Here is an 18187-nt window from a genome sequence, read left to right on the forward strand (position 1 = left end):
GTTTTGAAAGAGTTGTCTTTCCACTTTACCAAAGGAATTTTCCCCATTTTAAGCAAATACAAGCCAATATTCTAACTGGCAAAATCTCTTGTTAAAACTTGTTCAGAATATTACTTCATAAGCAGTCTATTTATCCCATCTCTCTCTCTCTCTCTCCTTCTCCCTTCAAATCCCATTATTATGGCATGTATTGGACATGGTTGGTCAAGAATTTTTAATATATATGCTGAGAACTGATAAGCAATAGGTAATAGGGATCTGATTAAAGCGAGTGCAAATACTGTGAGTCATCTACCACCATCAGTCTAACTTCAAGTTCTCCAAGGAATAGGAAATCTGCTGTGGAAATGAACTCAGAGAAAGGCTTCTTTATCATGAAGTATGATGTCAAGCACTGATCATCTATTTTTTTTTTTTCAAATCTGCCCTATTACAAAAATTAAGAGCAGGTACTATCCAAATAATGTTGGAGCCCTCACAATTCAGAAATGGAAAGATAATCATCTGTAAATTTGTAGTTATTATGGCTTTGTAAAGTTCACCCAAAAGACTCAGAAATTTGGGCAAAGGTCCTGCTGATGTGAGACCTAAGCTGCGGGTTATTAGCTTTGAGCTCATTTGTGGTTATTTGACTAAGAAGCACAATTTTCACTTCAACATGATTCATCTCCTTAAAAAAACACCTGGCATTTTGCATTCACCCAGTTTCATGCTTATTAAAAAACATGCTTAAAATTAATGAAAATGATATAAACGTAAGGAAAACTGACAGGAATAAGAATCCACTTCTTTACACCACACGCAAACGCACACACAGATACACACACCCCAAATCATGAGCTGGTTCTGTATTTGCAAGAAAGTCCACTCTTAAGTGAGGAACACATTTTAATTCAATTAGGCTATTTAGGATGTCATATTTTTTTTCTTGGCATTAATGTATGAGAATTTACTTTCTGCTATTTTCTATCCATTACAGTCTCTGTAGAGATTTGGCAGCTCTATTCAAAATGCTCACAATTTAAATCAGTTGCACACTTGAAGAGAGTGTGAGTCTAACATTAATGGTTCTAAAATATTGTCTGTGAAATTCTGGGAATCATTTGGATGTGGCCAAACTTTCTACAACACACACACACAAATGAGTAAAACTCTGTTTTTAGGATTCCACATTTCAGTTCCATTTTATTTTACATTCAACTTATTTACTGAAATAACCTTAGAGATTTTTCTTTTTGTAAAACTTTAGAAGTCCAGACTCTGTGATAGCCATGATATTTTTTTCTAGCACATGAAGCAAATTCAGGGTTTGATAGAGGCAAATGACAACTGTTAAATTATTTCCTATTTCATAATAGCATTTTGAGGAGGAAAAAATATTGTGGAACAAAGCTATTAAATTTGGATTACATTAAGAAAATATGGGAGGCCACCTTGGAGATCTTATGACCCAGCATTTTATTGATGAAGGAACTGAGGCTCAGATGGGTTAATTGGTGCGTCCACTTGTGTAGAAGCAAAACTTTGGCAATCAGCCAGATCCTGCCTCAGGCCCAGAGTCCTTAAAAAACCACACTGCAAACAGTATTTTTTTCTAATTAGTTCTATTCCCTAGCATCAAAACAAATGCACAAATTAGAAAAGACACATGGTTATTAGTTGGTTATTTTATAAATGAGCTATTGAAACCTTAAATTAGTACATGTAAAGATTGGCACTAACAGACGGTTTGTTTTCACGGCAGCAGTAGCATCTGCACAACATACCCCCTTAGCCACTGCCCTCAGCCCTTCCCCCCTCCAAGAGAGGTAGCGCTGCCAGCTGCAGATTTCTTCAGCTCTATTTTCATAGACTGAGTCTCAGCTCGAGGCTCGAATTTGGTCAGATTTCCTGCTCCTGGGGCTGCCACTACTGGCTTTCCTGCTTTCATACCTTTTGACATAGGAATGCGGGTGGGTGTAGGCCGCTGGGATGACCCATCTTGTCCTGACTGTAAGAGAGAAAATACAGAAACACAAGGGAGGTGTTGGTGAGTTATGTCATTAATCGGAGTGTTAGCAAAACTCTTGCCACACGGGAACACCCACAGATGGCATCCCTCCAGATAAAGAATTTTAAGAAACTTGATAAAAGAATTTTAGGAAACCTGATCAAAGAATTGTAAGAAACTTGAAGTTGGTGTCTAATCTATTCTGATTACCTCCTTATCGCTCTCTTGAAACATCTATTGCAAGCTTCCTTCTCTTCTCAGGTTCCCAACCTACCTCTTCTATCTCTACTCTAAATGACCTTACCTCCTATCTTACATAGAAAATACAGGCCACCTCGGGCAGGTTTACTCTAACTGTCCCCAAGTTATCTTCACTCCTCCTCCTTTCCTCTCTCTGAGATGATGCAGTTCCCCTTTCCTGTGCTTGAGACCCCAACCCTCCCATTCGCATCAGGACTTTTCTTCCTGAGCCCATAGGCATGTTGTGTTTCCTCACTGAAATAACCTCTATTGTTGAGGTCAGTGATAACCTCTTCATAATCTCAAAATTTTTTTTCTCTCTCTCTCTCTTTCTAATTGTCACTGCTGGCCCCACCTTCCTTCTTAAACCGCTCCTAAAACTCTTGTGCTGACTTCACCCCCTGTCTCTGATGGCTTCCTTTCAATTGCTTTTTCTGGCTTCTTGTACTTCCTTGCCAGTCCTCTAAATGTGTCACCATGTTCCATTCTTGACCTTCCTTTTATTTTTCACACTCACCCTGAGAATAGTCAGCTATCACCCCCCATGTCCATGAGTCTCAGGATCGCTGGCCTTCAAAGCTCTAAACTGCACGTCTGTATTTCCAACTACTTGTTGGACATTTCTAATGTCCCGCAGGCATCTCAAATAGAACATGCCCCAACCACCATCACTTACCTTCTCCTCTAAATCATTTGTTCCCCAATGTTTCTCATCCTGTTCCCCCAGATGGCTAATCTAGAAACCTCAGAGCTACCCACTATACTCAACTTGCCGTGAAATCTTTTTGATCCTGTCTTTAATATATCTCTCTCCTCATTTCTACTTCCACAGTTCTAGCCTACACTTTGTCTAGCCTAGAGAAATCCAAAAGCATCGTCCCTGTTCTCAGTCACTGTTTCTTCTAATGTAGTCTTTAAACTGTTTTCCAGATGGATCTTTCTAAAACATGAATAATAGAATATCTCTCTAACGCTCACTGCCCTTTCAATGGCTCTTTGTCTACTCTATAAGATTGTCAATCTCATAGTAAGACATGCACCTCCCTTCCATATCTGGCCCCAGTTTGCCTTTCCATTTCCTGCTCTTGCACTTTCTGCCCTTGCCCAACTGTTGCAGCACAATGAGATGGCTCACCGTTCCCCAAATATGTCCGGCTCTTTCACACTGTCATACCTTTTCACATAGTGTTCTCTCTACATGCTTCTTCCTTTTTCCTTCTTGAAAACACTCCTTATCTGTGAAAACCTCCTCCTTTGTGAAGCCTTCTCTGGTGGGTCCATATCTCTCTCATAGACTACTATATATAGGTTATAATCCTGCCTCTCCCACAAAATGAAGAACTTCTAAAAGGCAAAGGACATATCTGTTTCATCTTGGCATGCCAACACCTAGCCCAGTGCCTAATAGAAACTTGATAATTATTGAAAGAAATGCAGAAATGAACTAGGCTCACTGTTCTAAGAGGAGTATCCCAAACCTTTTACTGTCCCTGAATTGTATGGCATCTGATATACCTGAAATAAGTGAGTCATCATCCAGACCTCAGAAAGGCTATTTGAAATCCTATTTGTGTACAGGGTTTAATCAGTAGTCAAAAATGTTGCTACCAAGGGTAAGGTTATCTTGATCTGGCACTTGTAATGGAAATAACATGTTATAGCAGAAAATCTGTCTTCAGAGGTGCTTAGGAATATTTACAGCTATGATTGGAAGAGCCTAAACGTGACATAGTAGTCTTCAGCTTTATATCTATAAGGGAATGGCTGTTTTGATCAACCTTCTGTTACGACTCTCTTTATATACAATGCAGCAGAAACAAGCAAGATTGCATAGCCAAGCTATGCTGTGTGGCCTAAAAAGCAGTACTAGACCATTTGAGAAGGGTGAGCAATTCTGAATGCTATGTGGTTTCTGTAGAGCTGATAAATAAAAGCTTTACTGGCAAAGCAATTAGTAATTCATACTCTGAAGTCTGTCTTGAGTCTATGTTTGTACATAGAGAATTAAAGTACTGTAAATTGTATTGACGATATGGGAAAACAAACCTCAGTTTCTACAGTTAAGTAACGAGCTTCCTGTCTTTCTAAAGAGTTTTCAAACTATGCTGGATAATTTGTTCAGAGTCCAAGAATCATGAGAACTTCTAGGATATTAGTTCAAATAAATATCTAATCATTACATAAAAGAAAAAAAAAAAACTCACTGCTGTTGAGTCGATTCAACTCATAGCAACCCCTCCTTGGGTTTCTCGGTCCATAATTATATTTACCCATTTGTCCCCAATCTATGAAGACAATCATTGAAATTATCTTGAAAAATAGAAGTTATTTTTAAGCTCTGGTTTTTATACTTTGGGAATGTTTTTTTATAATAATTTCTTTAGCCTTCCAGCTAGTTATTATATAAATATTTATGAAGCACTTACTCTCTGCAAGATGTTGCTGTTGTTATGTGCCGTGGAGTTGGACCCGACTCACAGCAACACGTCCTTGGGTTTCCAAGGCGGTATCACCATGGAAGTAGATTGCCCAACCTTCCTTCCAAGAAGTACCTGGTGTTTTTGAACCGCCAGCCTTCTGGTTAGCAGTCAAGTGCCTTAGGCACTATGCTACCAGAGCTCTCTTAATAAAATACAAGTTTTAGACATATAAACTCACTTCATTTTTTGCTTTTAAAAAAGTTTTGATTTAAAATCTTTTTAATCTTATTTTTTACTTATGTCCATATGGAATCATATATTAAATATTTTAGGTTATAGAGATATAATATAGCAACAGTTTTAATCCTTCTTGTATATTGACTATTTCCCCAACTGTCTCCACTTTAAGAAGTATTTTCAATATAAAAATCTAATTTTAAAACTTCCTATTATTATATACCACCATTTCAAAGAGACCATTTTTGAAAGTATTTTAGGGTCTCCATAATTTACATGAAAAAAATTTCCCTCAAAATTAGCCCAATTTATCAAAATATTAGGCCACTTTTTATTTTATTTTCTCAGGAAATGTAGATAGTCCTCTAGGAAATAACTGTTAGTGGGTTCAGATGGTGTGAGAGGCTATAGTTTTGTTATATTGTGGATGTGGCCTCGCTATTCATTTCTCCGTCCCTCCCCTGGCCTACACTTTGGAACCTCTTCTACTCACCACTGACTGAGTTCCTCGAGTAGATGAAGTTGTGACCGGTGTTATGGTGATGGTGCTTGTCACTTTGCTCGCACCGGGTCGTGATGAAAGATGATTCCTGGGAGAGCGGAGTACAGTGCCAGTGGAAACTTCTTTTTCAGCTGTCACATTGACTGGTCGGACAGTAATAACTGGACTTGTTCCTTCAGCTGAAGTCCCAGGAGATCGTTTAAATTGAGAACCTAAGTGAATGTGAATTTTATTGTCTTCTGTGGTTATGATATTGGCATTGGAATTGTATTTCCTTAATGGTGTTGGGACAGTTTGTTTTTCTGGGGTGACTTTGAGAACAGTTCTTCCCACAGGCATTTCCTGGGATTCAGGAGAGACTGCAATCTCAGCTGGTGCTGCTGATGTAGATACTGTCATTATCTGAATGGGAGATGTGGGCCTGTCCGCAAATGCACCTCTTCCACTTTCTGGGGTCTTCTCTCTGGAAAATGTAGTAATTGTGACTGGGGACATGGCTCTTTCTGTGCCAAGAGTAGTTTCTCCACTTTTTGATTTTTGAGACATTACATTTGGTGATGGAATAATGGTTATCCTTGGTTTCTGATTCCCTAAGGTAGGAATGACAGTGGTGCTAGAAAAAAATTCTTCAGATGTTGGACTTGTTATCTCCAAAGTGGCAGTACTATTCTCATGATCTGGAGTCACTCTAATATGCAGAGGCTGACCCTGCTTTGGTGAAAGGACTAGCTCTCCTGGGTGCCCTGGACTGGAATTTGCTCGAGGCCCTTTCTCCTGAGTGATTGAGGTACCATTTTCCCTTTTCCTCATCCATGGAATCCAAGACTTTCTCATAGTGAGCTCATTTGCTGCTGGAGGATACCTGTCTAGAACAGAGGATCGCTCCATAGGTTTTTTCAGTCCCACCTGTCGAAGATTACTCATGATATGATTTTCCTCTTGAAAGGATTTCCGTATAAAAACAGCAGGAGTTTCCTCCTCTGCTGCTTCACTGCTAACAGCATCAGTCTGCACTCCCGTCGATGTTACTGGGACATCCACCATTCTTCTTCCATTCACACTGGGTCTGAGAGCACGGCTATACCGCTTGGAAAGCTCCAACTCTTTGGTCAAATTGAGGACCTCCTGCCCCATGTTTTTGTTCTTACTTTCTTCTTCCATAAATCTTTGTTGAAGAACAGAATAATCCACCTGGAGCTGAGAAAGCTGATCTTCTTTGTTCATTAGCTCATGAATCTTCTCTTTAAGAGCTTGGACTTCTGCTTTTAAGTCTCGACTTTTAGCTTCTTCCAACCGAAATCTGTGTCTCAGCTCAGCTTCCTGGCTCACAGCCTCACCTTTCTCTATTGCTTTATTCTTGGCAATTTGGTGCTTTATCTCCTCTAGTTGTTGAGAGAGGAAATTAGCCTTATCCTGCTCAGTTCTAAATTTCTGCTCCAGCTGATCATACTCATCCTCTGTCTTCATCAAATCCCCTTCCACTACCTCCAACTGCTGCAGACGTTTCTTCAGTCTCTCAATTTCAAGCGTTAGTTCTTTAATCTTGTTATCTTCTGGGCAGGTGAGTTCAGGTCCTTTTCGAGATCTTCCCCTTGTTATTTCTCTTTCTACTTCCTCTATACCATCAAGTCTCTTCTTTAATAAGTCAACACTGCAGCTTAATTCAGAAGACTTTTCTTCTTCACTTTTCAGTTTGCCTATTAATTCATCTCTCTCCTTTGTCAAATTGTATACTTTTTCCTCCATTTCAGATTTCAGCTTTAAAAGCTTCTTACTTTCTTCAATTAGTTTTTCTGTTACATTCATAACCTTTCCTTGCTCCACCTTAAAATTTTTATTGAGACCATCCACTTTCCTTTCTTCTTGCTTTATTTTTTCCATCATATTCTTCCTTTCATCAACCAGCATCACGGTAAATGACTTCAACTTTGTGAGATCATCTTTTAGGCTTAATTCAGCTTTTTCCAATCTACTTTCAGAACATTCAAGTTCTTTAACTCGACTCTTGACCACTTCCAATTCATTTAGCAGGTCTTTGGTTAAGTTCTTTTCTTTCTCCAGATTTAAATGTAGCTGGGTACATTCAGATTTACTCTTGCTAAATGCTTCTTCCAGTTTCTCCAGTTCAGACATTCTCTTCTGTAACTTCTCAACTTCAAGTTTGAGCTCCTTACTGTGGTGTTCTTCCTCTTGCAGCTTCTTCCTCAATTCCCTACACTGGGATTCAGTTTTAGTGATCTCCTCATCTTTACCTTCCATTTCCAGTACACGCTTTCGAAGATTTTCCACTTCCGCCATGAGGCTGGAGTTTCCACATTCCCCTTTGGCAATTTTATCTCTTAATTCCTGAAGTTCTTCCTCTGCCTTTTGAAGGTTTTTGTTGGTTTCTTCTAGCTCCTCAATTCTTTGAGTTAAGCCAACCAGTTTGAGTCTAAGTTGCCTGTTGTGAGACTCTTGATTAGCCAATTTAGCATTCATCTCTTCATGCTCTTGAGAGAATCTTGAAGCCTTGTGTTCAAAGTCCACTTCTAACTTGAGCAATTTCTGCCTGTCTTCTTTGGATTTGGAAGTAATGGCTTTCAGCTTTTCTTCTTCTTCCCTCAATTTCTGAGTAAGATCCTGTACCTTCTGGCTTTGTAGACCAAGTTGCTCAATATGCATTTGTCTTTCATCCACCAGCATGAGTGCAAAGGACTTGAGTTTGACAAGCTCATCTCTTAGTTTATTGAGCCTCTTAGCATTTTCCTTTTCTTTTCGGGCTTGGTAAGCCTTTTCTTGTTCAAGGAGTTTTTTCAACCTAGAAAACAAAACATAATTATATATTAAAAGATTAATCAGTAAATAGGTTTGTCTCAGATATTAAATAAAAAACAAAATCCCTTAACAATTGCTTTAGTATCAATGCTTAACGAAAAGTCATTAAGATAAAAGTCAGGGTACTGTTTACCCTTAGACAGAGGTAGGTATTTGAAGGGGGCACGAGGAGGGCTTTTGGTATTTCTGTTTTTTGATTTAGGTGCTAGTTACACTGGATTGTTGAACTTGTAAAAGTTCAGTAAGCTAAACATTTATGAACACTTTTCTGCATTTCAAGAAAATAACCATTAACTGAAACTTAGGTTGTATAATAATAATGACTATTATATAGTGCATTCGTGTTGCAGGCACTAGTCTTCACTTTATCCTTACAGCTACCCTATAAGAAAAGCAGTGCTACTATCATTCCCATGAGGAATCTGAGTTACAGAGAGATTATATAACTTGCCAGAGGTCACACAGTCAGTAAGTGCTACTGCTGGGATTCAAACTTGGGCAGTAGGTTTGGGAATCCAAGCTCTTTGCCTCTGCATCATGAAACTTCTGGCAGGAGGCAAGAGAAGTTTACATAGAAGAGAAGATCCAAAAAAGAACATTCAAAGTTTTTTTCTTATTTTGGACCTTTGTAATAAACTATACCACTATCACCTGATGGAGACAATGCAAGATGGGCTTTCTGGTACAAAAGCTAATTGACACAAGCTGACACCAGAACTGGCACAGAACTTTGTCTCATTAGTAGAAATCCCCTCAATGTAACAGCACTCTCACTACTTTCTCCCTGGGTTACCCATTTCATTTGTCCTTTTCTCCTGCCCCTTCCTGCCTTCTGAAATTTGTTCCTGCCTTCTGAAATTTGTTCTTTAGGCAGATGCTGTTCTTTTGGTCTCCTAGGGTTGATTGTTCTGAGAAATATGCTACCTTCAAAATATATTCTGAATACTTCTCATCTCCTCCATTGCTACCACCTTGGTTCAAGCCACCATCGACTCTTATCTGGATAATTACAATATCCTCCTATCTGACCCCCAGCTTGTACTCTTGCCTGCCTCCAGTCTATTCTTTGCCCAGAACCAAACCAAAAACCAAACCCACTGCCATTGAATCAATTTTGGAGAGCGTCTGGTGGGTTCAAATTTTTTGGTTAGCAACCAAATGCTTTAACCAGTATGCCACCAGAGCTCCTACTTCTTTGCCCAGAAGCCAGAGTAAGTCTGTAAAAGGCATAAATCAGAGCTGTCACTCTTCTTCTCAAAGCCTTCCAATAGCTTCCCATTTTATTCTGAGAAAAAGCAAATCATCACAATGGCCTAATAGGCACTACATGATCACACTTTTCTTTTTCTACATGATCTTCACCTTTCTGACTTCATCTCTTAAAACTCTCCCTCACTCATTTCCCTCTGCCTACAATGTCTTTGTCATGGTCTAGAACACTGTGCTCTCTTCCTGAAAGATTCATCTCTCAGATATGCTAATGAGTCACTCCCTCACTTGCTTTAGATCTTTACACAAATATTACCTTTGCAGTGAGACCTTCCTTAACCACTCTATTTTAAATTGTGCTTTTCACAGTAAAACTTCCTATTTCTTTTTTCTGCTTTATTTTTATTTGTAGTACTTACTACCATCTAACACACTATATATTTTACTTATTATTATTTGTACTGTCTTCTCTAATATGTGAACGCCTTGAGAGGAGATTCTTGTCTGTTTATTCACTGGTTTTTCCCTAGCTTCTTGGTCTATGTATAGGTTCCTCTTGAGAAAAATTAAGTATTTTGGAATTTCCATTCTTTGCAATGTTATCCATAATTTGTTATGATCCACACACTTGAATACCTTTGCATAATCAAGGAAATGTAAGGACATATCATTCTGTGCCTCTTTTGAATCTGCCTTAAATTTCTGGCACCTAACAACATGTCTCTAGTACCCAGAACATAACCCATTCTGAGCTCTCTACCTACTTGTTGAAGATTGTAACAGACCCTTTCAAAAGTCTTGCTAAAACTCAAATATACTTGGTCAAATTACCTAACTTCTCTGTGACTCAGTTTTCTCATTTATAAAATCAAGGGAATGATAGTACATTCCTCATAGTGCTGTTGTGAGGATTAAATGGAATGGTAAGTGTAAAGTGTTTAGATATGTAAGGCTGGAGTTGGAGAGATGAATCTAGGCCAGAGTTACAAATTAGGAGTCACCAGTGACTGGTGCAATCTGAATCCACAAGAGGGAATGAGATAACTGAAAGATGTGTAGAGACAAGAGAGTAAAAGGAAAAAGAACACCGATATTTAAGAAATGAGAAAAGATAGAGGAACTTAATAAGGGAGCTTGAGCAGGGGTGACCACAACCAAGTAACAATGGATTCACAGAAGCTAAGGGTAGGGAGAAGTTAAAGGAACAATAGTGCAAATGTTCCAGAAAGATCAAGTAAGAGAAGAACAGAAAAATGTTCACTGTTAAAAAAAAAAAAAAAAAAAACTTTTCCATGGGATATGTCCAACATGGAAATCATCAGTTATCTTCACATGAACAGTTTTAATGGTGTGAGGGAACAAAATATAGATGGGTTAAACTTAGCTGAAGAAAAAACAAGAGAAAAAAACAGGAGGCAAATATCTGAGAGTAATTGTTTGGGATATTGATTGTAAAAGGAAGAAGAAACAGGGAAATGAACAGAGGAAACCAGTACAGTAGGGTCAACATTTTAACTTTTAAAGTATATACACATATAATGAAAATAGCATATTTCCACCTAACTTTAAAGCTCTTTGATTCTCTTTATAGAAATAGTCCACCTAATAAATAAAGAAGAAATGATAGAACATTTTTATTAATAAACAATTATAGAATATCACCATTTTGCAGCCCCCAGTGAAGTAATGGATATAGGCAATGGTTATCACTGTCTCTCAAAAAGACCAGTAGATACTGTCTACATAGGTGCATACTTCCACCCATGAAAAGCTGAACCCAGAGAGGCAATGCTCTCTTTGCTTCTTTTAGATGTCGTCACTTGCCACCATCTTATTCCAGTGGGCCCCATTTTGCAACACTGATGTCACCTTAAAAGTCATCCTATGCTCATTTCAACTTGTGCACTTAGCCAGGCCATGCTAATTTTCCTTCTCAGCACACTATTTCTGCTTTCTTCCACTCTCTCTGCACAAACACCTCTGTCTTTCAAAAGAAGGGGCAGGTTAAAACTAGCAGAAGCATGATAATAATTAAAGATGAATGAATCTCAAAAGAGTTAAGCTTGAATGCAGTTTGAAATGTTTAATCACAATGTTTTGGTTTTTTTTTTTTAAAAAAACAACTAGAGCAAAGTACAGAGCTAAACATCTTGGTGACATGATAGAACATGTTTTATCAAATGACTTAGGAAGAAGTGTTACTTTTTAATAAGTCACCCCAGTTCTTCGGGACAGTCATTGGTCTAATAATTGTTATCCAGAAGTAACGTAATGTCCCCAATATACTGAGCAGGGCTGGGATAAAGGTAAAATGAGTAAAGCTAAGTCTTACAACTGTAGGGTCAGATCCTGTCCTTATTTGAAATTTTAGTATTTTGTTCATCATGGACTTTTTTTGTATTAATTTTGATTTTTATTAAAGAATATTACTGAGGTGTTTGGTATCCTCTTAAATTTTACACCCAAGGTGAGTGCCTCACTTGCCTCACCCTAGTCCCAGCCCTGATAACTGAGAGCTAATCATTTTTTTTATATGTAAAAATAGGGTGAGTCCTTCACTATAGCCTACAATATTTTAAACAAAGTTTTTGTTTTGTATTTCTTAGTAGCAGAGGTGAATTTATAAAGGCCCTTGTAAACTATTTCCTCTTCCCTTCTTGTGAAGACCAGCAGCATTTTAGAGCAACTGATCTCAAGCTTTCTAACCCTGGCTCAGTTTAATGGGGCAGAAGATTTAGCTCATCCAAATTCACTCTGAAAAAGAGCTTGGTGATAAAGATTGAAAGAGAAGAAAAGCTAACAGCTTTTATGAACTGCTTTACTTCATAAGGGAAGAGACTGATATTATACACATGATTTTATAATATAAACTAAAGAATAATCCAGTAGTTTTCTTACATTTAATCCAAGCTTAACCCAAGTAATTAAAATAGAAGATACACACAATAAATATGAGGCAGTTTATCAAAAATGAATATTACTCTTCGGATTTTGAGATTATGTATAATGGCCATAGTGACAGCATGCCTTAAAGTCTAGTTGTTGAAAATTATAAACAAAGGATATGTATTATGGACCAACAACACACAACAAACTAAACTGATTATGAAGTTCAGCCATTAATAATTTATCTTTAAAATACAAGATGGTGGCAACTGAAAATCATGAAATACTTATGACTGACAAATTATTCTTCTTGAAGATTATGAGATTTCCCACTATGAGGTGAGTGCATACTTAACAGGCATTTGCATCATTGGGTGGTAGCCAGATTCCAAGGTAAAATACTGACTTCATCTTTAGGGAAAATCTAGTAACATGCTAATCTAAAAGTATAAATGCTATCCTTAAAAATAAATCACTTAGCATTTGCTAGTTAATAGCTCTTACTCATAAGTAAAAATTAAAGTCTAAGAAATTGTTTGTCATTTGCTCCTAAGAACCATAGAAATGTCTGCATTTTCTGATTGGCTGCCCATCAGGAGGACCACTGTTTGAGATATAGCTCTCAGACCACACACTCTAGTAGGAAGCTCCTTGACTCATATAGAAACATAACCATGATTCATTAATCTACTCAATAATTCTCCAAAGAAAGTTCAAATCCCCTCCATTGCCAGTGTATTAGGTACTAGAAGAAAATACATACATATATATTAAAAACATGTATCTAGCTAAATACACAATTACAATAATATGTAAAAAGCTTTAAATATAGGCTACTTAGGGACACCCAGAGAGCTCTGGTAGCATAGTGGCTAAGGCACTTGACTGCTAACCAGAAGGCTGGCAGTTCAAACCCACCAGCCACTCCTCGGAAGGAAGATGGGGCAATCTACTTCCGCAGTGATACTGCCTCGGAAACCCAAGGAGGGGTCGGTATGAGTCGGGTCCAACTCAACAGCACATAAGAACAACAACAGAAACACCCAAAGGTGTGGATGAAGATGGAAGAAGTTGTTGCTCAGGGTTTTTGCAACTGTCTTTCCCTTTATGCTTGTTCTGCTATCAGGGGTACAGCTCTATGGCACATTGGTGAAAGTTAGATAAAGGCCCCCTGGCTCTCTGTGGATCTAGCCCCATGCTGACATGCCTGGTATGATACACTGAGTGAGAGCTGGATTTCAGTCCCCTTTCTTTCATTGGTCAAGTGCCCCTGCAGGCTATAACTTGCACCGCTGTACACAACAGTCCTATGATCTCTTCCTTCTCATACTTCAGATTTCAGTTCACAAGCCCCTCCCAAGAGAGGCATTTCTGACCACCTTATGAAAAATAGTTTGCCCAGTTACTCTTCATCATATTACACTATTTTTTTTCCTGTCACTGCACTTTCACTATGTGACATCATCTGGTTCATTTATTTGTAAACTCCCTGAGGGCAGGGCTGATGGCTGAAAACTAGCCCCCAACAGGGTACCTGACACCAAGTAGATGCTCAGTAAATATTTGTTCAATGAATGAACAAACAAGGGTTATCCAGATGAAGAACGGGAGAAATGGTGTTCCACATAGAGGAAGAAGAGTATGTGAAGACAAGAAAACCAAACCTTATGTAAACAGCAGAGTCAAAGTCAAAGCACACAGTGGAAGATGGAAAAGTGTCAAGCAATAAGAAGGTGGAGGTTGGATCATCAGACATCTTCTATGTCATCCTAAAAAGCCTGGGCTCCATTTTGAGGGTTATACAGAGTTCTTGACGGATTTAAGGAGAGTAAATGGCACTGTAATGGCAGTGTGGTATATGGATTGCAGAAAGGCGAAGACTAGAGGCAGGGAGACTAGATGTGAAAGTATTATAATTTTTTAAGCAAAAAAGAGAGACAGCAAGAGAATGATTAAACTAAGATCACAATAGTAATATGAGAAAGGAGAGGATCACAGGGATAATTATGAAGTCAAATTAGCTGGTTTTGAATATAAAGTAGAAAGATTTATATAGGATTACCTCTGCATTTTGACACGGGTGAATGGGTGAATGATTAGTTTCACTCCTTGACCATACTGGCCTCATTATCATCAGATCTTAGCCAATTGGTCTAAGTTTTACCATTTGGAATCTTAGGTATATAGTTATGATGTACCTACTGCCCATTTTTTCCTCAAGGACCTATGACTTGAGCAGAGGGCAAAATTAATTCTTTGAAAAGTCAGCTCAGCTGAGTGAACATGGGAAAGGTGAATTTCTAAGTCTTTTCTTCTCTGATATTATGACCTTTTGAAATTGTCTTTTTTTACATCTCAATTTTCTCCATCTTTGAAAAAGAAATAGGATTACAGTTTTCTCTTATAAATTTGTGAAGGATGCACATCAAGCCTGAGCTTTTTCTAAAAAAACACAAGTGTTTTTAACTAGAAGCATTGATTTATTTTAAGAATAAATGCTATGTGTAGCTATAGAAAAATATGTATTGAAAATATTAAATGACCTAACTATTAATTTGTATATTTAATTATTTTAATGACCACAGAAATAGATACTTCTCATTATTATCCTTTAGGCTGCATATTTTCCATTTATCTCTCCTTATCTACTCTCCACCCTTCCCAACCCTGCTCTATGCTCTGTGAGATTGACTTTTAGGGACTATATTAACAAACTCCTTCTGGCTTGAAGTTGGGTTTAGTCATAGGAGGCACCAAAAGAACACTGAAGAATAATGAATAATTCCCTCCTGGGTCTTTGGACATTTGGCTTCTTTCTTCTACTAAGGACCACAGCCCAGTTGAATGGTCTTCTTCAGTTATTCCTAAAGGCTCTGGTAACCACTCCCCTCTTTTTAGATTGTTGTTATTTTTGTTTGTTGTGGAGTTAATTCCAACTCGTTGCATGACCTTATACACAGAGTAGAATTGCCCCAATAGGGTTTCTTAGGCTGTAATCTTTATGAGAGCAGATTGCCTGGTCTTTTCCCCTTTGGAGCAGCTGGTGGGTTCGAACTGCTGACCTTTTGGTTAGCAGCCAAGTGCACCACCAGGGCGCCTTCCTTTTAGGTTAAGGATGTTAAAAAGCTCCAATTATTACAGTTGTTGTTAGTAGCCGTCAAGAAGATTCCAACTCATGATGAACCCAAGTATATAGCACAAGTTTTCAAGGCTGTGGCCTTTTGGAAGCAGCAGCAGGCCTGCCTTCTAAGGTGTCTCTCAGCAGGTTTGAACAGCCAACCTTTTGTCTTGTAGCCTAGCGCTTAGCTATTTGAATCACCCAGGCACTCCCCATCTATTACTAGCCCTGGGAAACTGCACTATCTCTTATTGTCTTCCTTATACCCACCAATCATTTGTAACTTTCTTAAATTACCTGGTTTGAAAATGCCATCAGGGTTTTGCTAGAACCCTACGTGATATATCACTGAACAGATTGTACAATTTGTAGGTGAGTTACAAGTCTCAGGTTCACCTTCCTTCTTGACACCCAACACACAACTTTATATGCATCATAGTTTCTCCTAAGACAGATTTGGAATTTGGAATGATAGGGCAAATCCAAGTGGAGGAGAAAGATAGCAGTGGTTGAGGGTGGGTTAAGGAAGAGTTGAGAAGGGAAGGATGACTGGTTTATAGCCATGTACACATGCCTATGGAGGGAAGAGGAATGGAACAAGAACAAAAGTGAAGCTAAGAGGAGAAGGGAAGTTCTTCCTCTCCTTCAGATCAGACATTAAGAGAATCTCATCTGTCCTCACTTTAAGGCTAAGCAGCAGGGAAGGGTCTTGCATTAGATCCCCTAATGGCAGTCCTGAAGTCTAGTTCTCTATTTTTCTCATTTCATACAGTAGAACATTTAGAGCTAGAAAATTTCTGTTTCGATAAAAATAAAGACCACACATACTGATAGCACAGTGGGCATATTCAGGAGATGAAACAGGTAACTCCTGATAAAGGACCAAATATGAAATCATATGTAGTAATGTGTATAAAAACTGATCTCTATAACTCACTCATGCTGAGTAAACGCACGTCAAATCATTTTAGGGCTCCTGAAGTGAGATGGTACCTATGCTAAAGTCTGAAGCCAAAACTCCATTTTGAATCAAAAATAACTTCTGCATTGAGAATGCAGCCTGTCATTTCTGAAACTCTCCATTATACCTTGAGAAAATTACTTGGTAAACAATTTTAAAGAAGAATGTGATTTTGTTTGCTTTAGGGTTTTGCTTGTTAAGAATACACCCTGTTCAGTAGAGTGCAAAACAACTCTCAGAACAAATGCTTACTCAAGATAAAACTTAGAATTATGCATGTCCTCCCTGTGGTCACACAAAGAGGGTCTCATGATTGTTTCAAGGCCAGACATATAAATCCAATTTTGTAACCATTACCTAAATGTCAGCTGAACACTGAATTTTTATTGAAGTTCCTTGCATTCTCCTAGATGTTGTTGTTGTCGCCAGGTGTCGCCAAGTTGGCTCCAACTCATAGCAACCCTATGTACAACAGGATGAAACACTGCCTGGTTCTGCACCAGCCTCACAATCCTTGTTACACCTGAGCCCATTGTTGCAGCCACTGTGTCAATCCATCTCATTGAGGGCTTTCCCCTTTTTTGCTGACCCTCCACTTTACCAAGCATGACATCCTTCTCCAGGGAATGGTCCCTTCTGACAACATGACCAAAGTAGGTGAGACAAAGTCTGGCCATTCTCGCTTCCAAGGAGCATTCTGGCTGCACTTCCTCCAGGACAGATCTGTTAGTTCTTTTAGCAGTCCATGGTACTTTCAGTGTTCTTTGCCAGCACCACAATTCAAAAGCATCAACTCTTCTTTGGTCTTCAGATGTATTCTCACTCAATTTTGTAATCATTACCTAAATGCCAACCAATCACTGAATTTTTGTTGAAATTCTTTGTATTTTCTTATAAAAAGTCCCTGAACTGTTCTCCTCCTGGATCACTGGGTTCAGAATCCTCTGGACCTTGTGATTCCCAATTTGCAAATTGCTATGCCTCTAAATAAAAGCTCCTTACTTTTAATTGCAACAAGACTCTGCTGTTTTCGCTTTTTGGCAGTGTCAATAATTTCCATCACCAGAAAGTACATGTATATATTTTGATACTTGTCATTTCAAAATTCACCCTCAGGGTAGTAGTTCGGAGCTCATGCTCTAAAGCCAGACATTTAAATTTAATTCTGGTTCTATCACCTATTAACTTCAACAAATTTCTAAAGTTATTGCTGCCTCAGTTTTCCCCTCTATAAAAGTGGGATAATAATTGTACCTAATTCACAAAGTCGTTGTCAGAATTACATGAATTATTATGTATAAAGGTTTGTTGTTGTTGTTGTTATGTGCCGTCGAGTCGGACCGACTCATAGTGACCCCTCCTTGAGTTTCCAAGGCAGTATCACTACGGAAGTAGATTGCCCCATCTTCCTTCTGAGGAGTTGCTGGTGGGTTTGAACCGCCAGCCCTCTGGTTAGCAGTCCAGTGCCTTAGGCAATATGCTACCAGAGCTCCCGTAAGTACCCATTAAATGTTGCTCTGGTGGCCTAGTGCATTTGACTGCTAACCAGAAGGCTGGCAGTTCAAAGCCACCAGCCACTCCTCGGAAGGAAGCTTGGGCAATCTACTTCTGTAGTGATAGTGCCTCAGAAACCCAAGGAGTGGTCGCTATGAGTCGGATCCGACTCGACAGCAGTGTGTAAATGTTGCATATTATTAGTAATAATGCTAAATTGAAATTTACTGCCAATTTATGTTATCCTCCCTCCCCACAGGAATAAATTCTTCAAAGACAGTGGGGAGGAGACAGGCAAAGGGGAGTGGGTGCTTCT

General features: G+C 38.7%; 1 protein-coding gene across 1 annotated transcript in view; it reads right to left on the bottom strand.

Annotated features, from left to right (window-relative positions):
• Positions 1–1783: 1783 nt before the first annotated feature.
• The window catches only part of FILIP1 (filamin A interacting protein 1), a 127640-nt gene continuing 111236 nt past the window's right edge, over positions 1784–18187 (bottom strand). Inside the window, exons 4-5 of the mRNA XM_007953251.2 lie at positions 5381–8186; positions 1784–1990 (exon numbers count right to left, since the gene is read on the bottom strand). Of these exons, the coding sequence (XP_007951442.1) occupies positions 1784–1990; positions 5381–8186 (3013 nt within the window). The remainder of the gene's footprint in view (positions 1991–5380; positions 8187–18187) is intronic.

Source organism: Orycteropus afer, unplaced genomic scaffold, assembly GCF_000298275.1.
Source record: "Orycteropus afer afer isolate SDZICR_OR568_19922 unplaced genomic scaffold, OryAfe1.0 scaffold00380, whole genome shotgun sequence".
Taxonomy (NCBI): domain Eukaryota; kingdom Metazoa; phylum Chordata; class Mammalia; order Tubulidentata; family Orycteropodidae; genus Orycteropus; species Orycteropus afer.